The 27,428-nt window shown below is 40.2% G+C and overlaps 1 protein-coding gene across 3 annotated transcripts in view; it reads left to right on the forward strand.

Annotated features, from left to right (window-relative positions):
- Positions 1-3,374, forward strand: part of COL21A1 (collagen type XXI alpha 1 chain) — a 245,398-nt gene extending 242,024 nt beyond the window's left edge. For all 3 annotated transcript variants that reach the window (XM_069564079.1, XM_069564078.1, XM_069564080.1), the window contains 2 exons: positions 216-293; positions 2,108-3,374. In XM_069564079.1, the coding sequence (XP_069420180.1) occupies positions 216-293; positions 2,108-2,295 (266 nt within the window). In that variant the 3' untranslated portion in view covers positions 2,296-3,374. The remainder of the gene's footprint in view (positions 1-215; positions 294-2,107) is intronic.
- The last annotated feature ends 24,054 nt before the right edge of the window (positions 3,375-27,428 follow it).

Below are 27,428 nucleotides of genomic sequence, written 5' to 3' on the forward strand. Positions count from 1 at the left end.
TCTAAAGCATTAATTATTTTAAAAACTGTGGCTTAAAAAATTCTCTTTCCCGTTAGTAATAATAAATAGGTGGTAAGTAATAATAAATAGGTGAAACTTTTTAAAAAGATTTCTTTTTCTTTAATGTATATATTAACAGCTTTGAAAGAAACAATCTAAGGAAGAAGTGATTTTATGGGAAAAGTAAGCTTATTCACCTCTCTGACACTCTGCAGGCCTCCCTGGACGGAACGGGGCAAAGGGGAGCCAAGGACTTGGGTACCCTGGAGCACAAGGTCCTCCTGGTCCCCCAGGTAAGAACTGGTGATGCTCATAAGTGTTCCTGCACATTTTGCTTTAGGAAAATCACCATAGACCTATGTCCAAAGATTTGAAATCAAGACTTTTCTTTCCTTTTTTGAGTGATTCACATTCAGCACATTGAGATCTAACTACTAGAAGTTTTATCCTATATTACATTTATGAATCATTCAAGATTCCCTCTTATCATTTAGATTCTTTAGAATGCCACTCCTTAGACTAGATCTCATATGGTTTCAGTCGCCCATGCCTATCTAATGTATATCGCTGTCTGTATCACTGTCTTATCTTTATGATTCTCAGTTCAGTTCAGTTCAGTCGCTCGTCGTGTCCGACTCTTTGCGACCCCGTGAATCGCAGCACGCCAGGCCTTCCTGTCCATCACCAACTCCCGGAACCCAAAATAATGCTGAAATGGACTCAAAAGCCAAACTCTGCTAGCTGTGTTCACTTTGCTTTGCCTCAGTTTTCTCATTTGTAAAATAGCGATGAGATGTTATTTCAGTTCAGTTCAGTTCATTCGCTCAGTTGTGTCCGACTCTTTGTGACCCCATGAACTGCAGCACACCAGGCTTCCCTGTCACCAACTACTGGAGTTTACTCAAACTCATGTCCATTGAGTCGGTGATACCATCCAACCATCTTATCCTCTGTCGTCCCCTTCTCCTCCTGCCTTCAATCATTCCCAGGATCAGGGTCTTCTCAAATGAGTCAGTTCTTAGCATCAGGTGGCCAGAGTATTGGAGTTTCAGCTTCAGCATCAATCCTTCCAATGAATATTCAGGAGTGACTTCCTTTAGGATGGACTGGTTGGATCTCCTTGCAGCCCAAGGGACTCTCAAGAGTCTTCTGCAACACTACAGTTCAAAAGCATCAGTTCTTTGGCGCTCAGCTTTCTTTGTATCATGACACTGTTGGATGATTAAATGAGTTAATATATGGTGTGCTCTCAGACAGTGTATGACAACCAAAGCTGTGTTTTCCATAAATGTGCGTCATCACTATTATTTTAGATGTTACTACTTTTTGAGGCTTTCAGGTGGAGCAGATGATTCAATAATTTGTATGCAAAGCATTTTGAACAATACTTAAGTGTCAAATAAACATTTATTAGTAGTAATAGCAGGAACTATTAGTGATAGAGAGTGCTCCCAAACCACACTGCTCCATCCCCAGACCTAAATATTTCGGTCACCAACTTTAAAAGGTCAGTGTCTTGATTTAATTTTCCTTTCTTTGAGCATGCTAGTTGAACTAAATTATGGTTTACAAATTGGTGTTATAATACCGTTGTGTATGGATTATTATGACATTATGCTAATGACAATGTATTTCACTGTGGAAACTATATACCTATAATGAAAATAGTCATTTTGACTGCAAATATGGCACAAAAGTGACTTCATTAAAGTTTCCGCTTACTGATATATTACTGGCAAATCTAAAATAATATTGGCAAAAGTAAGCTGAAAGTAAGACATAGTTTAGCCACAAATTGAAATCTTAAAATTGTGAAAATGTGAAATCCACAAATTGAAATCTTAAAATGTTAGCTCTGTGTCTTCATTAGCTGCATGATTTCTGTAATAACACAGCTTGGCTTAGTTTTGGAAATTATTTTTGGATAGTTCTTTTCCAAATGGAAGGCATATAGAATTATCAAGAGGATTCCTTCTCTTTCCACTTTGAGTACAAATATGTAAAATGTTGAAGAGAGTCTTTTTTCCAGCTTACATGTTTTACAGATTGAGCTGTGTCAGCCCAGAAACAAACTCTGTGTTCATATGTTGCTATTGTTCCATCATAGGTCCAGAAGGGCCCCCTGGAATAAGCAAAGAAGGTCCTCCTGGAGACCCAGGCCTCCCTGGCAAAGATGGAGACCACGGAAAACCCGGAACCCAAGGACAGCCAGGCGCCCCGGGCATCTGTGATCCGTCGCTGTGTTTTAGTGTCATTGTTGGAAGAGACCCCTTTAGAAAAGGACCAAACTATTAGTTTCTGGTGCCTCGTCCAGTAGCCTTGGCATGGTGCTCTTCTTTTGTGGTCTTTGCATCTCAGGAAGATAACAACAGTAATCCCTTGAAAAGAAACTCAAGTACCTCGGTGTTTTTATTATTGTTTTTTCCTTAGGAAAAATATAGAAAAGGTCACGTATACTGATTTTAAAGGCTCCTCAGTTCTTTGGACCCTTTAGATTGGTAGCATTAACTAAATCTCAAGGGTTTCTTGTAAGTCCATTCATTTTAATCAAAGTTCAATATGTAAAAAAAAAAACCACCATTGCCTGTCAGCCAGTCAGTTTCAGTCACTGTGAAAATTTCACATTCAGCCTCTGTGCAGCAGAGTATTTGAGTTCAATTTCTTGTCTGTGTGAATTTCATGTTTCATAGCTCATTCTTCTACATTAGCTGAAACGTGCATCTGGCCATGGGAAATGAGATCAGGGCTGATATTCAACTTGGGAACAGACTGTATCACCACATGAGCACTATTCCAACGTCTGTGCTTATCAGACAGGGTTTAGCCACTCGGTGCTTTGAATACCACCTGTGAAAGAGATTAATGTGTTTCTTACTCCGTTTGCAAATTCTCGAATGATTCAATGAATGATGATGCTAAAAAGAGTAATGATTACATTGGGAATGGTCTAAATATGAACCATTAAAGACATTCTGGAGAAAAAGGTTCATTAGACCTGGTCAATATGTTCAAAGGAATCGTGAGTTCAGAAACACTAAAAATGCTTTCTTCTTCATACCTGCTTAGTAATTGGAATGTTTGTTGCATGCCTTCATTTCCCATTTCATTTACTGTATGTGTATGTTTATATATGTTAACTTTTATTGTAGCAAAGCTAATGGGAATCAGTGCTCTAGTTGACAGGAAAGGTAACTCCATAGATCCTAGGATGTCTTGATAATTTTTTAGCAGACTAAAATATTTTAAACAATCTTGGTGTACTGTACTTAATGCTTTTGTAAGGAATGTAACTTGAGATAGTCCATCCTTATCATGCTCTAAATTTGTTACATGCTTGTTATTCAAAGTACAATAAAATTGTGTAAAAGCTTGAATGCAGCATTTTTTATACTGACTTATAAGTGATTCTGTTTATTATGCATTGCAATGATCATTTATTTAGCGGGTATACTTTATTAACGTATTTACCCTATTTTTACATGACTGATTCACATGAAATAAGAACATAGAAACTGGGTTGTGTGCCACTCGCCTGGGCAGATAAAGCCCCTGCTTCCTGGCCCAGGAATAGCTGGTGACCAGAGTTTAGCTTAATTGATGACATGTCCTTCGGTGACTTTGATGAGGACCTTGGAGGGGACTGAAGCCCATACATTCAGCAGCTGAATCAGCTTAAGGCTTGTTTTGGTGGTCTGTCTCCAGCAAAGCCCCAGGTGTCTGTTAGACCTGACCAAGCTACTACCCCTGCTAATTATACCATTTTGTGGGAGACCTGGTGAAGGGGAAGAATGGGAAACTTCCTTCTGCCCCTTGTTCCTTCAACCAGCTTGGAGCACATGTGATGCTGAAAACTCAGCCTCTGTTTTCCAGTGCTAAATTGAATCTCAGAGAGAGTTTTGGGTAAAATAGAAAAGAATAGCTGTATTGCTTTGCCAGGCAGAAGGGGACATAGTGGGCTCTTGTCCTTGGAGGCTGTGTGTCTCAACCTGGGAGGATTTGGTGAGGAGTTTTTATTGCAATGATTCAAAGGCAGCTTTGCTGATACGGTGCGGCCTGTGCAGGGTCTGCATCCCTCTAATCTGGTCTCAGGTGACCTCTTGATCTCTTGATGAGCTTCTTTGGTTCCTCTCATCTCACCCCGGGTGGTCTTCTCTGGAATGAAGAATGCTGACATCTGCCATTTACTGGGGGCTTTAGTTCCTGGGGGACCAGGACCCTGGCTGTGCTGGTGTTTCCTGACTGCTTCTCCCTTGTCTCTGCATCCTTTCACTTCCCTGATTAGCGACTGTTTGAACTTGCCGTTTGGACTCAGGGAAGGTGATGGAGGTTGGAGGCTGTACGCTACAAACAAGAAACGGGACAGAAAAGCTTCCATGTTCAGGGGCCCCACAAGGTCCTGTTCAGTTTCACATGGGCGTGAAGTGCACAGAAGTGGCCAGGGACACAGTGGTGATGCAGGCGTGTGGTCCAGCACGAGGACACTCATGTCTAAAAACCAACAGGTAGAGCAACAGGGGATTGCTATATAATCATCCTAAAATAGGAGAAAGTGCTATGGAAATGTATGCGCGCATGCATGCTAAGCCACTTCTGTCGTGTCCAAGTCCTTTGATCCCATGGACCGTAGCCCTCCAGGCTCCCCTGTCCGTGGGATTCTCCAGGCAAGAATCCCGGGGTAGGTTGCCATGCCCTCCTCCAGGGGATCTTCCCGGCCCAGGAATCGGACACACATCTGTCTCGTGCATTGGCAGGTGAGTTCTTTACCACTAACGCCACCTGGGAAGCCCATAGAAGTGTATAGAATGATGCTATGGACTAACTAAATTGTGTCACTTCCAAATTCATATGTTGAAACCCTAACTCCCTATGGGACTCTGTTTGGAAATTAAGGTTTTAGGCTGTGATTATGGTTAGATAAGTTCATAAGAATGGTGTACTAATCCTGTACAATCAGTGGCCTCTTCTCATATGTCTGCATATGAGGAAAGGCCACATAAGCACACAGTGATTTGAGAGCCAGGAAATTATCTTACTAACTAAGCCAGACAGAAAATGATGAGAATACCGATGAACTATTTTCAAACAGAAATATATTCACAGACATAGAAAACAACTTTATGGTTACCAAAGGGGAAAGGAGGGAGGAGGGACAAATTAGGAGTGTGGGACTAAGAGACATAAACTACTATATATAAAATAGATCAACAACAAGGACCCACCATATAGCACATATCTTGTAATAACCTTCAATGGAAGAGACTGTAAAATAGAATATGTATTTGTATATCCATGTATACTTGAATCACTTTGCTGTGTACTTGAAACTAACACAATAATTGTAAATCAACTGTATTTCAATGTTAAAAAAAGTTGCATTAAAAAAAGGCCAAGGACTTCCCTGCTGGTCCAGTGGCTAAGACACCTTGCTCCCAATGCGGGGGGCCCAGGTTCATTTGCTGCCCAGGGAACTAAATCCCACATGCCACAGCCAAGATTTCCTGTGCCACAACAGCAAGATCCCACAGCTGCAAGGAAAACCAAAGGTCCTTGTGCTACAGCTAAGACCTGGCATGGACAAACACATAAGTAATAAATACTTTAAAAGAAGCCAGGAGGATCACCAGCATTGATCTTGCGCTTTCAGTCTCTAGGACCAAGAGCAAATCCATTTTTATTGTGTGAGCCACCCTGTGTGTGGTGTTATATATGGGAGCTCAAGCTGCAAAACATATGAGGGTGGAGAAAAATCCCTTAAAGCCATGATTATAAGCTGAGATTGGAAGGCTAGGAGACATTAGCAGGCCAAGTCATGTAAAGGGAATGAAAATGAACAAAATCTGGAAAACTGAGAACAAAACCTAAGGAATAAAAATCGTGTTTACTTTCAGTATCTGCTTTCAAAATTGTTATCTAAAGGTGAAATATTTCTGTAATTTAGCATGGTAGAGGGTATGTGCTAATATAGTCTTGCCTAACAAATTAGTTGGTACTAATTTTAGACTAACTCATAAAATACAGATGTTTGCAGAATGAGCAAGTGGATGTTTGTTCTACAAGTACATTTTGACCACAATGGTGCACCATCATCTCGAGTGCCTCTTAGTGCAGTTACAAGGGCATGGCTTCTGTAGTGAGGTTGCCTGGGTTCAAATTTCCACTTTCTTTTTCTAGTAAGAGTCTTCAGGAAATGTCTTAATCTATTTGTGCCTAAATTTCTTCACATATTAAAAGAGGAATTTTAGTAGTATTTGTTTTTCAGTCACTAAGTTGTGTCTGACTTTTTGTGACCCCATGAACTGCAGCACGTCAGTCTTCCCTGTTCTCCACGACCTACTGGAGTTTGCTCAAATTCATGTCCACTGAGTCAGTGATGCTATTGACCATCTCTCTCACCCCCTTCACCTTTCGCCTTCAGTCTTTCCCAGCATCAACTTCTTTTTCAGTGAGTCGGCTCTTTGCCTCAGGTGGCCGAAGTATTGGAGCTTCAACTTTAGCATCAGTCCTTCCAATGAATATTCAGGGTTGATTTCCTTTAGGATTGATTGGTTTGAACTCCTTGCAGTCCAAGGGAATTTAAAGAGTTTTCTCCAGCGCCACAGTTCGAAAGCATCAATTCTTTATGGCCCAGCTCTTACATCCATACGTACATGACTATTGGAAAAACCATAGCTTTGACTCTACAGACCTTTGTCAGCAAAGTGTCATCTTTGCCTTTGAATACACTGTCTAGCTTTGTCATAGCTTTCCTTCCAAGAGCAAGCATTTTTTTTTTAATTTTGTGGCTACAGTCACTGTGTACAGTGATTTTGAAGCCCAAGAATATAAAATCTGAAACTGCTCCACTTAACTCTTTTCTATTGGCCGTGAAATGATGGGAACAGATGCCATAATCTTAGTTTTTTATCATATTGTTTCAAGTCAGTTTTTTCACTCTAATCTTTCACCTTCATCAAGAGGCTCCTTAGTTTCTCTTCACTTTCTCCCATTAGAGTGGAACCATCTGCATATCTGAGGTTGTTGATATTTCTCCCAGAAATATTGATTCCAGCTTTTGATTTATCCAACGTATTTTGCACGATGCACTCTGCCTAGAAGTTAAATAAGCAGGGTGACAATATACAGCCTTGACACACTCCTTTCCCAATTTTGAACAAGTCAGTGGTTCCAAGTCCGATTCTAACTATTGCTTCTTGATCTACATACAGGTTTCTCACCACACAGGTAAGGTGGTCTGTATTCCCATCTCTTTAAGAATTTTTCACAGTTTGTTTTTGACCCACACAGTCAAAGGCTTTCATGTACTAAATGAAGCAGAAGTAGATGTTTTTCTGGGATTCCCTTGCTTTTTGTCTCTGATCAAAGGAATGTTGGCAATTTGAAGTTAAAAGACACTTGCTCCTTGCAAGGAAAGCTATGACAAACCCACATAGCTTATTAAAAAGCAGAGATATCACTTTGCCAACAAAGGTCCCTATAGTCAAAGCTATGATTTTTCCAGTTGTCATGTACAGATGTGAGAGTTGGACCACAAAGAAGGCTGAACACTGAAGAATTGATGCTTTTGACTTGTGGTGCTGGAGAAGACTCTAAAATCCCGTGGACTGCAAAGGGATCAAAGTAGTCAATCCTAAGGAAATCAACCTTGAATATTCTTTGGAAGGACTGATGCTAAAGGTCCAATACTTTGGCCACCTCAAGGGAAGAGCTCACTCACTGGAAAAGACCCTGGTGCAGGAAATCACTGACGGCAAAAGGAGAAGGGATGTCAGAGGCTAGATGGTTAGATCACTGATTCATGGGACAGGGATTTGAGCAAACTCCAGGATGTGGTGGAGGACAGGAGAGCCTGGTGTGCTGCTGTCCATGGGGTCGCAAACGTTGGATAAGACAGCCGCTGAACAAGGACAAGCAGCAAAACCTTGGGGCTAATCACCTTCAGGCATTTTATCTGTATTTCATTTCATTAGTTCCATTTAGATCAACTGTATTTTCATCCTGGTTCTTAGAGCTTTACCAGATGATTATTTCATTTCCATCATAAAGAGACTTTCAGTTGAGAAGGAGCTGCATATAATTCGTTTTTCCTTTTTATTTTTTGGTTGAGGTTTTGTTGCTTTACAAAGTTGTGTTGCCAATCATTCCTTCTATTGCCAGTAGAGGGCAGCAAAATACACACGCACAAACCCCCACACACACCAAAAATAAGCTATGAAAACTTACTGCATTAATCGTATAAACTGTCGCTGTGTATAGTTAGCCTGAACATTTTTTTCAGTTTTGTAAGTACAGTTAGATTTACATCCTTAAAATAGAATTGTTCCAAAGGAGAAAAGAATCACGAGGTTTTTATAAATTGAAAACCTAAGCCAGAGGGAATGAAGCTACTTATACCTTGATGTCTTACCGGTCCACTTGATCTTGGAGTGATTTAGTTTATTGAAGTAGAGTACTCTGGCTAGGACCTTTGATGATGTCTTCAGAGTGATAACTTTTCAGGGAGAGGTGGCAGCTCACTTTTTGGAGTCTTCAATTACAGGTCTGTCTCTTTGGCTGCTGTCTTAGCTGCGTTGTGTCTGAGGAAGGCAGAAAACCGGCCTTGCCATTATGCAGTGATTCCAGTGAAGAGTCAAACGTCACACCCTCTAATCTGGGACAGCACGTGGTATAAATCATTAACACAACAGATGAGCAGCTCTGTGGCTAAAACTTACCAACTGAATTGTTGACGGTTATGAGGCATGATGGAGAAACAGAAAGAAACTCAAAGTCTGTTTGCAGTTTAAAAACAAAAGACCAGAAACAAACCCAGACTAGTTAAATTGAGCTGCAAAGGCTTTAACAAAACATTTTCTTAAAAGCTACATACAAAATTTTCTTTTGCTCCAAATAGCACATTTGAAATAAGGAACATTACTGTTCCTACGTACTAAGGTATTTTTGATCCCCACCTTACCTTCCCCTAAAGTAAGTTTTCCTGTAAAAATTTTGAGTAAATGGATTTCAAAAGGACAACTTGAAGTAGCTGACAGAAGTCTCATTCTGAATAAGAGAGAGTGAAGAGATGTTTTCCCCATCTTGAAGGAGGAAACAGACAGAACAGGCTCCTTGAAAGCAGGAATCCATCTTGGATTTTGAGCTGTGTGCCCTGTGGGCTTTGAGCTGTGCGCCCTGTATCTACGGAAACGACATACCAACTGGAAAACCAGACCCCCCCGATGGAAGAGCCCCAGAGCTCGTACCTAGACTGTCACTTAAAAGAATACCCTAATTATCTGTGTAACCAAATAGAATCATAAATTCTATTATGTTTATTGGGGTATGACCACAGGCCCATTGATAATTGTCCACTTGTTAACTACCTAGGCTTAAGGCTTATGAATCACGGGTTAACTTTGATTGTATCTTTCTTTTCCTTTGTTCAGCCTAGTTTCAGAGAATTCTGGGAGGTGAGTTTGAGCAAGTACACTTAGGGTATATAAGATTTTCACAGAAACTTGTCGGGGTCCTTGGCTAAGTGGAGACTCTGCCTTGGGCCAGCTGGTGTAACAAACTGCACTCCACTAATCTGCATTGTCCTTCTGAGTGAGTTTGTTTCCCGGAACACGGGGCTACAACGTCTCAGTGTCCAATTCAAAAGAACATTACATCAAATTGCAAACATGTCTATAGATTCTACAGAGTGAAATTCAAAGGGAAATTTTGAAATAGGTAATTTTGACTCCAAAATAATAATAATAATAATGTTAAGAGAGTCCTGTGATATGTGACCCTGGATGAATCTGATAACTTCCCTGATTTTTTTTTTTTAATCTCTGAAACAAAGGGTTTAAGTTACCATGTTTTGCAACTCTGGCTGCATTAGAATCACCAAGGGCACTTCAAAAATATTCTCTTGCCAGAGTTCCACCAAACATTCTGGGGTCACTGTCACTGCCTTGCCTTTGAGGCCTCCAGCCAGAGAACAGAGTTCTGTGAGAGTGATGGTTAGTCAGTTTTAGGCTTTGGGAAGCTTGTGTCGAGGGTGGCAAAAGATAAGAGCAGAGATGTAGGGAATGGGGACAGGGCTGGAGAGAGAAGGCAGACACCAAAGAATTTTGCAGGATTGCAAGGAGGAAATAGCAGGAGGAGGTGTGCATTGCAGATAAATCACTGACTACAGTGAAAAGACAGGTTATCAGGCAAGACTGGAAGTAGAAAAGCTAACTCAGTGCCATTCCTGTGACCCTGGGGATAAAAGGATAAGACAGAGGCAGAGGGGACAGGGGGAACGACCACTGATGCTGAAAACTCAGCCTCTGTGCACTAGTGCTGAATCGGAATCAAAGACAGAGATCTGGGTGAAGTAGAAAAAAATAGCATTGTTGCTTTGCCAGACAAAGAGGGAAACAGCAAGCTGTGACCTCAAAAATATGTGTCCAGACCTGGGGGGATTTGGTGAGGAGTTTTATAGCAATGGTTCAAGAGCTGGGGTTGCTGATAAGAATCCTGGTATATGCAGGTCCTGATCCTTTAATTTGGCCTCAGGTGATATCCTGTTGGGCTTCACTGGTGGCTCAGATGGTAAAAGAATCTGCCTACAATGTGGGACACCTGGGTTCTGATGAATTTCTGTTGTTCTTGAAGTTATTAAACTCTAACCTTCTCCGGAATAAAGTAAGCTTCATTAAGTAGCTCAGTTCAATTCAGTCACTCAGTCATGTCCGACACTTTTTGACCCCATGGACTGCAGCACGCCAGGCCTCCCTGTCCATCACCAACTCCCAGAGATTACTCACTCATGTCCATCGAGTCAGTGATGCCATCCAACCATCTCATTCTCTGTTGTCCCCTTCTCCTCCCGCCTTCAACCTTTCCCAGCATCAGGGTCTTTTCCAGTGCATCAGTTTGATCTCTAGTTCCTCTGCCTTTTCTAAATCCAGCTTGAACGTCAGGTAGTTCATGGTTCACATACTGTTGAAGCCTGGCTTGGGGAATTTTCAGCAATACTTTGCTAGCGTATGAGATGAGTGCAATTGTGTGGTACTTTGAACATTCTTTGGCATTTCCTCTCTTTGGGATTGGAATGAAAACTGAACTTTTCCAGTCCTGTGGCCACTGCTGAGTTTTCCAAATTTGCTGGCATATTGAGTGCAACACTTTCACAGCATCATCTTTTAGGATTTGAAATAACTCAACTGGAATTCCATCACCTCCACTAGCTTTGTTCGTAGTGATGCTAAGACCCACTTGACTTCGCATTCCAGGATGTATGGGTCTAGGTGACTGATCATGCCATCATAGTTTTCTGGGTCATAAAGATCCTTTTTGTATAGTTCTTCTGTGTATTCTTGCCACTTCTTAATATCTTCTGCTTCTGTTAGGTCCATACCATTTATGTCCTTTATTGAGCCCATCTTTGCATGAAATGTTCCCTTGATATCTCTAATTTTCTTGAGGAGATCTCTAGTCTTTCCCATTCTATTGTTTTCCTCTATTTCTTTGCATTCATCACTGAGGAGGCTTTCTTATCTCTCCTTGCTATTCTTTGAAATTCTGTATTCAGATAAGTATATCTTTCCTTTTCTCCTTTGCCTTTCTCTTCTCTTCTTTTCACAGCCTCCTCAGACAACCATTTTGCCTTTTTGCATTTCTTTTTCTTGGGGATGGTCTTGATCCTTGTCTCCTGCACAATGTCATGAACCTCCGTCCATAGTTCTTCAGGCACTCTGTCTATCAGATCTAGTCCCTTAAATCTATTTCTCACTTCTACTGTATAATCATAAGGGATTTGATTTAGGTCATACCTGAATGGTCTAGTGGTTTTCCCTACTTTCTTCAATTTAAGTCTGAATTTGGCAATCAGGAGTTCATGATCTGAGCCACAGTCAGCTCCTGGTCTTGTATTTGCTGACTGCATAGACCTTCTCCATCTTTGGCTGCAAAGAATATAATCAATCTGATTTAAATATTGACCGTCTGGTGATGTCCATGTGTAGAGTCTTCTCTTGTGTTGTTGGAAAAGGTTGTGTGCTCTGACCAGTGTGTTCTCTTGGCAAAACTCTATTAGCCTTTGCCCTGCTTCATTCTGTACTCCAAGGCCAAATTTGCCTATTACTCCAGGAATCTCTTGCCTTCCTACTTTTGCATTCCAGTCGTTTATAATGAAAATGCCATCCTTTTTGGGTGTTAATTCTAGAAGGTCTTATAGGTCATCTTAGAACCGTCCAACTTCAGCTTCTTCAGCATTACTGCTCCAGGCATAGACTTGGATTACTGTGATACTGAATGGTTTGCCTTGGGAAAGAACAGAGATCATTCTGTCGTTTCTGAGATTGCATCCAAGTGCTGCGTTTCGGACTCCTTTGTTGACTGCTAAGTAGTTAACATCTTCCATTTGTTGGGGGTTTTAGTTCCCTTAAAAGCTGGAAGATATTGTGTGTGTGTCCCTTGAATAGGAACCCAGGCCCTGCCGCAAGTCTGCACTCTTGTGTCTTGGCTGCTCTTCTTAGTCTCCTCAACCCTCCCTTCCCTGGCTAGCAGCTATTTGCACCTGCCCCTTGAAACTCCAGGAAGGTCATGGAGGCTGTCTCTGTTAGTCACTCAGTTGCGTCCTACTCTTTGCAACCACAAGGACGGTAGCCCACCAGCCTCCTCTATCCATGAACTTCTTGAGGCAAGAATACTAGAATGTGTTGCCATCCCCTTCTCCAGGGGATCTTCCCCACCCAGGGATCAAACTAGGGTAGATTCTTTGCAGGTATTAGGGTAGAATCATTGCACGTAGACTCTTTACCATCAGAGAAACCCCATGAAGGCTGAATGAAGCCTCAGTTCATACAAACAAAAAACAGGGGACACAGACAAGTCTCCCAAGCCCAGGAGCCCCACAGAGTCCTGCTCAGTTTCAGTATTAGTCCTACTAAAATCAAGGATAACACCCAGAATCTAGCCACCATGTCCTCAGGGACCCAGAGGGGTGAGGTCTTATGAGATAGGCTTCCTAGGAATGGCCTTCCAACATGTAGCTGTGAGTGAAGCAGATTCCTGGGTTTTACCCTTGCCACTTTCATGCCAGCAAGATCATTCACTGGTAGCACCTCTGTTACCTTAGCCAACTCTCTTTATATACTAACTGAACAGGCTGCCTGCAGTCCAGAGTGTGGCTCCTGTGGTCCTCATCAGCAGTGCCAACAGGTAATGCTGCACAGTTCCTGGAAGAGGTGATGACATTTGTTCCTGAATAAATCCCTCTGAGTTGACTATGACTGTGTTTACTCAAACCTCTTTGTTGCTGATAATTGCCATGATTTCTCCTATTTCATCTATTTATTCATTCAATTCATTCATTAAATAACTCCTTGGAAGTAAGTTAGTGAACTTTCTTCTGTGCTTCTAGCAAGACTGGTTTCTTTTATTTGAGTGAAACTTCCTGAAGCTAGCTAATGAAAATGTAATTTTTTTCATTTTCTATTTTTTGAAAAACAAAAGGTGCTATGCTGTCTTTGTTACCATCCCCAAAATACCATATTATTTTAGAATCAATAGAAAAACAAGGCTTTGAAGACTTTTAGGTACTCAGGCTAATTAAATGCCTTGAAAACATTGGACACTAGATAGAGAATTAGTCAGCTTGGGGGAAAAGTGGGGGAGTGGATAATAGGAAAAAATAGGCATGTTGTTAGGGAAAATCATAATTTCCAATTCCACTTTTTGTGATGTGTGATTTAATATTGGTGCTTTCTAAGGACATGACCACATTATCTAATTATCAGTGGAATAAAGTGGTTTTCTGGTGCCAAAGATTACATTCCATAAGACTAACTACTGATGAGATTAGAAAAGCTTATCGACTGTTAGAGATTCTGATCTTTTGGCATGGAAATTAAAGTAACTACATAACTTTTTAGGTCTATTATTACCTAATTTCTACATAGGAAACTGGCAAAGAAATGTTGTTTCCCAAATGTATGTATTTATATGAAAATCTGCATTAATGCTTATTAAATGAAATTGGTACATAATATTACCCAGAAGAAAGAAAATTCTAACAGAAAAAAAAATTGAAATTGTTTTCTATTTCTCATTACACAAAAAATCCTTCAAATAAAAATAAACAAATAACTATCCTCCTCATTTCACAATTTTAAAACTGCCTGATATCGATCTGATTTCTGTCGTTTTTTAATCCCCTGCCTTTCTCTATTCTCTCCCTTCCTTCCTGAAAGTCCAAAATATAAACTAAAACTTGATATTGTTTACTGTATATATTTAGCAAATACAATAGGCTAACTTTAAAAACAACTTCATAAGGTATACTTTACATACAATTGAAATACATCTGTTTTTAAGTATACAATTTGATCAGTCAGTTCAGTCACTCAGTTGTGTCCAGCTCTTTGTGACCCCATGGACTGTAGCACACCAGGCCTCCCTGTCCATCATCAACTCCTGGAGTTTACTCAAACTCATGTCCATTGAGTCGGTGATGCCATCCAACCATCTCATCCTCTGTCGTCCCCTTCTCCTCCTGCTTTCAATCTTTCCCAGCATCAGGGTCTTGTCCAATGAGTTGGTTCTTTGCATCAGGTGGCCAAAGTGTTGGACGTTTTGATAGGTTTCGACAAATATACGTGCCCTGTGAAACCATCACAGTTCAGCTACAGAACATTTGTATCAGCCTCAAAGTGTTTTCTTGAGGCTTTCCCCAGATAGTTTACCTCTCTTCCAGCTGTACTTACCCCCAAGCTGCTTTCTGCTGCTATCAATTGACAGTTTTGTTTTCTAGAGCTCTGTATACATGGAATCATGCACCATGTGCTCTCCTGTTTCTGCCTTCTTTCATTCAGCATAACGTTTTTAAGATCCACCTGTGATGCTGGATCTATCTTTTTTTAAAATATTTAATATTTATTTGGCTGTACCAGGTCTTAGCTGCAGCCTGCAGGGTCTTTAGTTGTGCCAGGCAAACTCTTAGTTGTGGCATGTAGGGTCTAGTTCCCCGACCAAGGACTGAACCTGGGCCCTCTCCATGGGGAGGACAGACTTAGCCACTGCTCCACCAGGGAAGTCCCTTGAATTGTATCCTTTTGAATGGCTATATTTCATTTTGATTATTCATTCACTTGTTTTTTTAATTTATTATTATTATTATTTTAGTTTACAATATTGTATTGGTTTTGCCATACATCAACATGAATCCCAATATACACGTGTTCCCAATCCTGAACCCCCCTCCCACCTTCCTCCCCATCCCATCCCTCTGGGTTATCCCAGCGCACCAGCCCCAAGCATCCCGTATCCTGCTTCAAACCTAGACTGGTGATTCATTTCTTATATGATATTATAAATGTTTCAACGCCATTCTCCCAAATCATCCCACCCTCTCCCTCCCTCACAGAGTCCAAAAGACTGTTCTATACATCTGTGTCTCTTTTGCTGTCTCGCATACAGGGTTATCATTACCATCTTTCTAAATTCTATATATATGCGTTAGTATACTGTATTGGTGTTTTTCTTTCTGGCTTACTTCACTCTGTATAATCAGCTCCAGTTTCGTCCACCTCATTAGAACTGATTCAAATGTATTCTTTTTAATGGCTGAGTAATACCCCATCGTGTAGACAGTGGGTTATTACCAGTGTGGGACTTTTCTGAGTAAGTCTGCTATGAATGTTCATTTACAAGTCTGGATGGTGATGCTTTCATTTTTCCTAGATATTAGCAGAAGGGAGGAAATTGACTCTGAAAGAAAGAGGGGAGAGAGAAACATTTGTTTGAAAATAGTGGGTTGGCCAAAAAGTTTGCTCAGATTTTCCCATAAGGTACAGAAAACCTGAGTGAACTTTGTGGCCAGTTGAATACATTAAAAAGTTAAGTCAAGTACCATCCCATTTGTGATTTCAGGAAAAAGCAGGAGAATTGGCTGACCTTTGGAATGAGGACACTGGGTGTTTCTGAAGCGGATTTGAGGTTCACAACACTGTATTTCAATCCGTGTGTGGAGAGAGTGGTGAAATTCACTTGGATGTGGCCGTGGCTGGAAAGAATGACCTCCGTCCAATGTGGAAGGCCACGGTTCCCTCAATGTTTACAGCCACCAAATGCATCATGTTCTGAAAACTCAACTTGATGAGCTTTTCTTTTCAGTTCAAAATTAAATGTTCCTGTCTATTGTTTTGCAAAGAAAAGGAAAAGAAAAGAGTAGGTTAGAAAGCACTTGTGTTTGTTGAAGACAGGTTGTCTAAAACAGAGTATGTTTGGGAGGAAAATGTTATTACTATCTTGAGAGAAGAGAAGTCTTACTTTACAGAGAAAGCTTGCACCCTATGAACAAAATAAAGTAAGCATTTTAAACTCATTTTAGAGAAGGAAGCTGAAGTAAATAATTGTTGAATTTGTGAGTATCAGGTATCTGGTTAAAAACAGAGAAAATGTCAACACTTTGATCCTTAATCTCTTAATTCTCAGTGCAATCAATTTATTTCCTTCCTTCTTATCTGCTGCCTCACTCTGTACCCATGAGAAAAAAATCTTTAAAAATCCTGGATAAACCTATACGCAAGGCAGTCTAAGGCAATATCAATAAATATTTTAATAGCCTTTGAATAGCTGCTCATTTCATAGACCTTGAATTTGAACAATAAGAATTTAACACTTATACTGCATTCAAATTACTTTCTTGAAATAGTCTTGTTTCCATTGTGACTTTCATTGTATTGTTCTTTCTTAATATGAGGATTAGAGCATATCTGATCATTTTTGTTGACAAATTTTGACATTGTAGCACACTTGTTTGAACTTTGAAGCTATCCGCTCTGGGGATTACAACTTTTTTTTAACTTAGATTTTCAAGAATTGAGAGTCTTGGCTTATCTTCTGTAGCTCTGCATTCCAATAAATAACTCTGGATAATCATGATAGTGAAGGAAGATCATATTTGGAACTAATTTTTACTTAGGCTTTTGCTTTTCCAGAACATGTACTCACAATTCCTCTGAAATGCTTATAATCCCTCGGGTTTTTGAAATGAAACTAAAAGGTAGTATGACTAGAGCTTGAAGGCTAGAATAAATGGACCTTCAATTAATGAACTTTCGAAGATGTAAGTGTGCCCCTGTATGCTAGCTGTTGTACTGTATTATTGTACTTTTCAAGGTACTGTATTGTAAGATTAAACACATTCTATTTATTTTTCACATTTGTTCTTTATGTATTATTTGTGTGAAAAGTATTATAAAGCTATTATAATACAGTACTATACAGCTGATTCTGTTAGTTGGTTACCTAGACTACCTTTGTTGTAATTATGAACGTGCTCTTGGAATGGAAATTGTTTGTAAATTGGGGACTTACTGTACTACTAATTGAAGAAAACCAGATATGTCAATTAAGAAATTTTGTACTTTTCTATATATGGAAAGATGCAAGAGTCTGAGCTCACTGAAATCATTCCTTTAATATGCACCTAAGCTGTCTGGGGCCAGTATCCTGTGTTCTTACATCCTAAGTTTCCTCAGGGCTCACCGTGGGGAGTAGCTGAAGTCTGATGCCTGCTAAATGGCAGGTGGTATTTCCTCCCTGAGTTCCCTCAGGACTCATCAGCTCACCAAAGACTACGGCTGCAATAGCTGATGACCGTGACATCCTTTGTTTACCAATATGGCAGGTAATATTCCATTCCTCAACTTATAATATGAAGATTCCCCAGCCCATGGAGCCCAACAAGATGACTGGGGAGATGGGCTGAGGCTTCCAGGGCAGCTAGGACAGTAGCTGTGCACGCCTTTTCCTGACTCAAGAAGATCTCTTGCAGTAGAAGATAGGTGTGGAAACTACTTGGATGGCTTCCCAATCAGGTTCAATTTGAGTATCTGCATTGCTACGGCCTTCAAAAACATTGCCTCCAAAATAACCAAGACCTGAAGATTTTTAAGGTTTCTGGGAGCTTCTTGAGAGGCCAGAGGAGGGGCCAGCTGGGCCTGGCTTCCCTTGGGTCCTTCAACTCACATCAGGGCCAGGAGGCAGAGACTAACCATGTGTGTTTTCCTGGGGCAGCCTATCCCCACTGCTTCCTCTCACCCCTTCTCCCTCTTTTCTCTTTTCTAAAAATGTATTTGCTTGTTTGCTTTTGGCTGTGCTGGGTCTTCAGGTCTGTGCACAGGCTTCCCCTAGTTGCAGTGTACAGGCTTCTCATTTCAGTGGCTTCTCATGTCGAGTATGGGCTCTAGGTGTGCAAGCGTCAGTAGCTGCTGGCTCTTGGTCTTAGCTGCCCTGTGGCATGTGAGATCTTCCTAGATCAGGGATAGAACCAGTGTCCCCTGCATTGCAAGGGAGATTCCCAACCATTGGACCACCAGGGAAGCCCTTCCTCTTCTCTTTTATATTTGTACTGGGGCAGAGTGAGGGGAAAGATGGTGCTTCCAGACAAAATGACTTATCTAGTCATTGACAGAGAAAAGGGGCTCCTAATTCCTTTAAAGAAAGGAGGCAATGGGGTAAGAAACATCTCAAGAATGTCACAGCATCTCAGCTTCAGCTACTTCATGCTTTGCCCATACAACTGCTCTCCGCTGAAAAGCTTTTTGTGTGGAACAGTGGGATGAAGATCATGTCAGTCCTCTGAGGAGGAATTCTGATCTTAACTCAAAATGTAAAACCATAATACACAAGAATTTTTGTGTAGCCATTTGTGTACCTGAAGATTTCCAGCATTCTTTGCTCATGACAAAATCATCCTATTTTCTCCCCTCTTAAAAACAAATTTGGATCTTGTGTCAGAGACCACAAAATCTGCTCAGTCTATTTCTTCCTCTCTCACGAGAGGCCAATAAACTCAGAGGAGCCAAGGAGCGTGAGATGTTCCATGCTTTTGTGCTCAGATCAAGCCCTTCACATCCCTGGTTGAATTTCTAACCCTGCTCACCACTTTTGATAATTGCTACTTGAGGGGAAAGGGTTGCCAAAGAAGGAATTCTCCTATGAAGTGGAATGATGAGTAGCTACAGCAGGAGAAATTTGCTTCTGAAGTCATGCAACTCAGATTGGGACTTGTATGCACCCTCTTTTAACTGAGGTCACACACCTAGTCTCAGGACTTAATGAAGCTTAGGTTCTTTTTTTTTTTAATTTATTTATTTTTTTAATTTTAAAATCTTTAATTCTTACATACGTTCCCAAACATGACCCCCGCTCCCACCTCCCTCCCCACAACATCTCTCTGGGTCATCCCCATGCACCCGCCCCAAGCATGCTGCATCCTGCGTCAGACATGGACTGGCGATTCAATTCTTACATGATAGTATACATGTTAGAATTCCCATTCTCCCAAATCATCCCACCCTCTCCCTCTCCCTCTGAGTCCAAAAGTCCGTTATACCCATCTGTGTCTTTTTTCCTGTCTTGCATACAGGGTCGTCATTGCCATCTTCCTAAATTCCATATATATGTGTTAATATACTGTATTGGTGTTTTTCTTTCTGGCTTACTTCACTCTGTATAATTGGCTCCAGTTTCATCCATCTCATCAGAACTGATTCAAATGAATTCTTTTTAACGGCTGAGTAATACTCCATTGTGTATATGTACCACAGCTTGCTTATCCATTCATCTGCTGATGGACATCTAGGTTGTTTCCATGTCCTGGCTATTATAAACAGTGCTGCGATGAACATTGGGGTACATGTGTCTCTTTCAATTCTGGTTTCCTCGGTGTGTATGCCCAGAAGTGGGATTGCTGGGTCATAAGGTAGTTCTATTTGCAATTTTTTAAGGAATCTCCACACTGTTCTCCATAGTGGCTGTACTAGTTTGCATTCCCACCAACAGTGTAGGAGGGTTCCCTTTTCTCCACACCCTCTCCAGCATTGATTGCTTGCAGATTTTTGGATCGCAGCCATTCTGACTGGTGTGAAGTGGTACCTCATTGTGGTTTTGATTTGCATTTCTCTAATAATGAGTGATGTTGAGCATCTTTTCATGTGTTTGTTAGCCATCCGTATGTCTTCTTTGGAGAAATGTCTATTTAGTTCTTTGGCCCATTTTTTGATTGGGTCGTTTATTTTTCTGGAGTTGAGCTGCATAAGTTGCTTGTATATTTTTGAGATTAGTTGTTTGTCAGTTGCTTCATTTGCTATTATTTTCTCCCATTCAGAAGGCTGTCTTTTCACCTTGCTTATATTTTCCTTTGTTGTGCAGAAGCTTTTAATTTTAATTAGATCCCATTTGTTTATTTTTGCTTTTATTTCCAGAATTCTTGGAGGTGGATCATAGAGGATCCTGCTGTGATTTATTTCTGAGAGTGTTTTGCCTATATTCTCCTCTAGGAGTTTTATAGTTTCTGATCTTACATTTAGATCTTTAATCCATTTTGAGTTTATTTTTGTGTACGGTGTTAGAAAGTGATCTAGTTTCATTCTTTTACAAGTGGTTGACCAGTTTTCCCAGCACCACTTGTTAAAGAGATTGTCTTTACTCCATTGTATATTCTTGCCTCCTTTGTCGAAGATAAGGTGTCCATATGTGTGTGGATTTATTTCTGGGCTTTCTATTTTGTCCCATTGATCTATATGTCTGTCTTTGTGCCAGTACCATACTGTCTTGATGACTGTGGCTTTGTAGTAGAGCCTGAAGTCAGGCAAGTTGATTCCTCCCATTCCATTCTTCTTTCTCAAGATTGCTTTGGCTATTCGAGGTTTTTTGTATTTCCATACAAATCTTGAAATTATTTGTTCTAGTTCAGTGAAAAATGTGGCTGGTAGCTTGACAGGGATTGCATTGAATTTGTAAATTGCTTTGGGTAGTATCCTCATTTTCACTATATTGATTCTTCCGATCCATGAACATGGTATATTTCTCCACCTATTAGTGTCCTCTTTGATTTCTTTCATCAGTGTTTTATAGTTTTCTATATATAGGTCTTTAGTTTCTTTAGGTAGATATATTCCTAAGTATTTTATTCTTTTCGTTGCAATGGTAAATGGAATTGTTTCCTTAATTTCTTTTTCTACTTTCTCATTATTCGTGTATAGGAATGCAAGGGATTTCTGTGTGTTGATTTTATATCCTGCAACTTTACTATATTCATTGATGAGCTCTAGTAATTTTCTGGTGGAGTCTTTAGGGTTTTCCATGTAGAGGATCATGTCATCTGCAAACAGTGAGAGTTTTACTTCTTCTTTTCCAATTTGGATTCCTTTTATTTCTTTTTCTGCTCTGATTGCTATGGCCAAAACTTCCAGAACTATGTTGAATAGTAGCGGTGAAAGTGGACACCCTTGTCTTGTTCCTGACTTTAGGGGAAATGCTTTCAATTTTTCACCATTGAGGATAATGTTTGCTGTGGGTTTGTCATAGATAGCTTTTATTATGTTGAGGTATGTTCCTTCTATTCCTGCTTTCTGGAGAGTTTTTATCATAAATGGATGTTGAATTTTGTCAAAGGCCTTCTCTGCATCTATTGAGATAATCATATGGTTTTTATTTTTCAATTTGTTAATGTGGTGAATTACATTGATTGATTTGCGGATATTGAAGAATCCTTGCATCCCTGGGATAAAGCCAACTTGGTCATGGTGTATGATCTTTTTAATGTGTTGTTGGATTCTGATTGCTAGAATTTTGTTGAGGATTTTTGCATCTATGTTCATCAGTGATATTGGCCTGTAGTTTTCTTTTTTTGTGACATCTTTGTCAGGTTTTGGTATTAAGGTGATGGTGGCCTCATAGAATGAGTTTGGAAGTTTACCTTCCTCTGCAATTTTCTGGAAGAGTTTGAGGAGGATAGGTGTTAGCTCTTCTCGAAATTTTTGGTAGAATTCAGCTGTGAAGCCGTCTGGACCTGGGCTTTTGTTTGCTGGAAGACTTCTGATTACCGTTTCAATTTCCGTGCTTGTGATGGGTCTGTTAAGATTTTCTATTTCTTCCTGGTTCAGTTTTGGAAAATTATACTTTTCTAAGAATTTGTCCATTTCTTCCACGTTGTCCATTTTATTGGCATATAACTGCTGATAGTAGTCTCTTATGATCCTTTGTATTTCTGTGTTGTCTGTTGTGATCTCTCCATTTTCATTTCTAATTTTATTGATTTGACTTTTCTCTCTTTGCTTCTTGATGAGTCTGGCTAATGGTTTGTCAATTTTATTTATCCTTTCAAAGAACCAGCTTTTGGCTTTGTTGATTTTTGCTATGGTCTCTTTTGTTTCTTTTGCATTTATTTCTGCCCTAATTTTTAAGATTTCTTTCCTTCTACTCACTCTGGGGTTCTCCAACTCTTCCTTATCTAGTTGCTTTAGTTGTAGAGTTAGGTTGTTTATTTGACTTTTTTCTTGTTTCTTGAGGTATGCCTGTATTGCTATGAACTTTCCTCTTAGCACTGCTTTTATAGTGTCCCACAGGTTTTGGGTTGTTGTGTTTTCATTTTCATTAGTTTCTATGCATATTTTGATTTCTTTTTTGATTTCTTCTGTGATCTGTTGGTTATTCAGAAGTGTGTTGTTCAACCTCCATGTGTTGGAATTTTTAATAGTTTTTCTCCTGTAATTGAGATCTAATCTTAATGCATTATGGTCAGAAAAGATGCTTGGAATGATTTCGATTTTTTTGAATTTATCAAGTTTAGATTTATGGCCCAGGATGTGATCTATCCTGGAGAAGGTTCCATGAGCACTTGAAAAAAAGGTGAAATTCATTGTTTTGGGGTGAAATGTCCTATAGATATCAATTAGGTCTAACTGATCTAATGTATCATTTAAAGTTTGCGTTTCTTTGTTAATTTTCTGTTTAGTTGATCTGTCCATAGGTGTGAGTGGGGTATTAAAGTCTCCCACTATTATTGTGTTATTGTTGATTTCCCCTTTCATACTTGTTAGCATTTGTCTTACATATTGCGGTGCTCCTATATTGGGTGCATATATATTTATAATTGTTATATCTTCTTCTTGGATTGTTCCTTTGATCATTATGTAGTGGCCTTCTTTGTCTCTTTTCACAGCCTTTGTTTTAAAGTCTATTTTATCGGATATGAGTATTGCCACTCCTGCTTTCTTTTGGTCTCTATTTGCGTGGTATATCTTTTTCCAGCCCTTCACTTTCAGTCTGTATGTGTCCCTTGTTTTGAGGTGGGTCTCTTGTAAGCAGCATATAGAGGGGTCTTGTTTTTGTATCCATTCGGTCAGTCTTTGTCTTTTGGTTGGGACGTTCAACCCATTTACATTTAAGGTGATTATTGATAAGTATGATCCTGTTACCATTTCCTTTGTTGTTTTGGGTTCGGGTTTATACACCCTTTTCGAGTTTCCTTTCTAGAGAATATCCTTTAGAATTTGTTGGAGAGCTGGTTTGGTGGTGCTGAATTCTCTCAGCTTTTGCTTGTCTGTAAAGCTTTTGATTTCTCCTTCGTATTTGAATGAGATCCTTGCTGGGTACAGTAATCTGGGCTGTAGGTTATTGTCTTTCATCACTTTAAGTATGTCTTGCCATTCTCTCCTGGCCTGAAGAGTTTCTATTGAAAGATCAGCTGTTATCCTTATGGGAATCCCCTTGTGTGTTATTTGTTGTTTTTCCCTTGCTGCTTTTAATATTTGTTCTTTGTGTTTGATCTTTGTTAATTTGATTAATATGTGTCTTGGGGTGTTTCGCCTTGGGTTAATCCTATTTGGAACTCTCTGTGTTTCTTGGACTTGGGTGATTATTTCCTTCCCCATTTTAGGGAAGTTTTCAACTATTATCTCCTCAAGGATTTTCTCATGATCTTTCTTTCTGTCTTCTTCTTCTGGGACTCCTATAATTCGAATGTTGGAGCGTTTCATATTGTCCTGGAGGTCTCTGAGATTGTCCTCATTTCTTTTAATTCGTTTTTCTTGTTTCCTCTCTGATTCATTTATTTCTACCATTCTATCTTCTATTTCACTAATCCTATCTTCTGCCTCCGTTATTCTACTATTTGTTGCCTCCAGAGTGTTTCTGATCTCATTTATTGCATTATTCATTATATTTTGACTCTTTTTTATTTCTTCTAGGTCCTTGTTAAACCTTTCTTGCATCTTCTCAATCTTTGTCTCTAGCCTATTTATCTGTGATTCCATTTTGATTTCAAGATTTTGGATCATTTTCACTATCAATATTCGGAATTCCTTCTCCGGTAGATTCCCTACTTCTTCCTCTTTTGTTTGGTTTGGTGGGCAGCTCTCCTGTTCCTTTACCTGCTGTGTATTCCTCTGTCTCTTCATCTTGGTTATATTACTGCGTTTGGGGTGGCCTTTTTATATTCTGGTAATTTGTGGAGTTCTCTTTATTATGGAGCTTCCTCACTTTGGGTGGGGTTCTATCAGTGGCTTGTCAAGGTTTCCTGGTTAGGGAGGCTTGTGTTGGAGTTTTGGTGGGTGGAGCTGGGTTTCTTCTCTCTGGAGTGCAGTGGAGTAACCCGTAATGGGTTACAAGACATCAAAGGTTTTGGGATAATTTTGAGCTGCCTGTATATTGAAGCTCAGGGGATTGTTCCTGTGTTGCTGGAGAATTTGCGTGGTATGTCTTGTTTTGGAACTTGTTGGCCCTTGGGTGAAGCTTGGTTTCGGTGTAGGTATGAAGGCATTAGATGGGCTCCTATTGCTTAATGTTCCCTGAATTCAAGAGTTCTCTAATGTTTTCAGGCTTTGGATTTAAGCCTCCTGCTTCTGGTTTTCAGTTTTATTTTTACAGTAGCCTCTAGACTTCTCCATCTATACAGCACCGATGATAAAACATCTAGGTTAAAGATGAAAAGTTTCTCCACATTGAGAGACACTCAGAGAGGTTCACTGGGTTATAAGGAGAAGAGAAGATGGAGGAGGTAGTTAGAGGTAACTGGAATGAGATGCGGTGAGATCAAAAGAGAAGAGAGCAAACTAGCCAGTAGTCACTTCCTTATGTATGCTCTATAGTCTGGACCGCTCAGAGGTATTTACAGAGTTATACGGGGAAGAGGAGAGGGAGGAAGTGGACAGAGGTGACCAGGAGGATCAGAGAGAGGAATGTGTAGGAGAGAGACAAATCCTGCCAGTAATCTGTTCCTTAGGTGTTCCCCACCGTCTGGAACACACAGAGATTCACAGAGTTGGATAGAGGAGAGATGGGGGGGGGGGGGGGGGAAGAGACAGAGGCCACCTGGTGGAGAAAAAGGAGAGTCCAGAGGAGGAGAGAGTGGTCAAGCCAGTAATCTCGCTCTCAGGTAAACTGGGGTAGTGAAGTTTGGGTTTTTAAATGTACAAAATTGGCAATAAACACCTAAGAGCAAAGATTAAAAAATCTAGAGTAGAGGTTGGATTTTCAAAGATACAATATTAAAGAGAAGCAGAAAGAAAAAGGAAGAAAATAAAAAAAAAGAAAGAAAAAAGCTTAGGTTCTTAACGTCTCATCCCAGAAAGAATTCAGTGCGGGACAAAGTCATAGATAAGAAGTGGATTTATTTAGAGAGAAACACACTCCACAGAGATAGTGTGGGCTCTCTCAGAAAGTGAGAGTGGCCCCCAAATAGAGAATGGTTAGTTTTTATGGGATAATTTTATAGGCTAATGAGTGGAAGGACTAGGGGGAAGGATTTCCAGGAATTGGGCCACCATCCCCTTTTTGGCTTCTAATGGTTGACCTCAGAACTGTCATGGCACTGGTGGGTGTGTCATTTAGATGCTAATGTATTACAGCGAGTGTATACTGAGGCTCACGGTTCACCGGAAGTCAAATCTTCTGCCATCTTGTTGGCTAGGACCTTGTTGGCTCTAATCAGGTTTTGTCGTATCTTGGACTATGTCATTCTTTTAAAGGTTTTGCCCTGCTTCCCCTCCCTCCTGTTTCACTTCTGCCATGAGAGGTAGGGGTCACTCAAGTATACTCAGATGTCAGAGGTTCCTTCACTGGAAGGGAATTTGTCCCAGCTTGCTAGCCCTCTTTGCCATTTCTTTCTCTCTTCTATTTTTAAAAGTGGAGAATGGGGGACTTTCATGGTGGTCCAGTGGCTAAGACCCTGTGCTCCCACTGCAGGTGGCCTGGGTTCAATTCCTGGTCAGGGAACTAGATCCCATATGCCACAACTGGAAGAGTCTCTATGCTGCAACCAAAGATCCTGCATGCTACAATGAAGATCAAATCCCATGTGCCACAGCTAAGACCAGGTACAGCCACACCAAAAGAAAAAAGTGAAAAATGGATCCACTGGGAAGGGAAATTGCTTTCTACATCTAAAGGCATTTGAGATGATAGAACTCTGTCACCACAACGATTTGCTTCTGAACTTGTTTGTAACATCAGCCTCCCTATTCAGAATCATGAGCTTTCTAGTTTTCTTGTACCAAGCTTTTCAGGGTGAGTTTTTGACCCCTGATGTTTGGCTAAAGTTCTGTCCATATGAAAGGTGCAAGCTAAGTAAACTGTTGTTGCTTAAGGCTTTTTATTTTTTCTTAAAGATATTTAAAATCCAACATCACTTTTATAAACTGTCATTTTGTCCCATTTTGACTCCAAAGCTGTGTCATACTCCCCACAGATGACTTTCTGGACCATTGTTCTTTCTGTACCATAATGCTAATAAGGTATCTGTTGTTGCTGTTAAATGTCTCACTAACCAACTATGGAAAGAGGTGCTTAATGGAAGTTTGCTTTGCACCAAGAAGGGATTTATTTGAGGTCAAAGTTCTCAGCAAGGAGTTTGTCAATGGGTCTTGTGTGGGAGAGAAAGTACCAGACAGAGCTAAAAATGCACAATTGCCTTTTCATGATTATTTAGTGGGCAGCATCCAGTCAACAATTGGTCCTGAAATTTAGAGATGCTCGTTCCTTGTGTGGAATTAGTTGCAAAAATCTTTAGGCTGAATATCATTCATAGGTCAAGGAACCTCCCATTTTTATTATTCTTCTCAATTATGTGTTATATCAAGCATCTAATCTCATTTTGAGTTTCCTGGCAACACTGTAACTTCAGACAAACCAGTTGTAATATGGACCTTCCTTGGGAAGATTAAATGACAAGAAACTCCTCATCAAGGGCTTAGTATAGTAACTAGATGCTTCATAAACAGGTCACAGTGTAGACCGTATTCTGCACTCAATCACCCTCCCATGGTTCTGTGTGGCCATGTGACCAGTGCTGTCCCCTGGGATATGCTCAGAGGTGACCAGGGCTGTTTGCAGGTTGTGCTCACATGGGAAGAGAACTTGCCTTCTCAGATCCCTTCCTCTATCCCATTGCTTGGAAGGTGGAAATGGTGCAAGTCCTCAAACTATGTATTTCAGACCAATCTGCTAGGGATAGCAGATCAATGTATGACTAGGTGAAACAGATTCTTCAAACTTACTTTGGACTGTTCATGGCCAGACTGCTATAAAACAGAAAAAGAAACTTTTAGCTTAATTTAGAAATCTTTTGTGTATGACCTAATGTATATTCTAGTAAATGTTAAATTAACTACCAAAAATCATTTGGT

Source organism: Ovis canadensis, chromosome 20, assembly GCF_042477335.2.
Source record: "Ovis canadensis isolate MfBH-ARS-UI-01 breed Bighorn chromosome 20, ARS-UI_OviCan_v2, whole genome shotgun sequence".
NCBI lineage: Eukaryota > Metazoa > Chordata > Mammalia > Artiodactyla > Bovidae > Ovis > Ovis canadensis.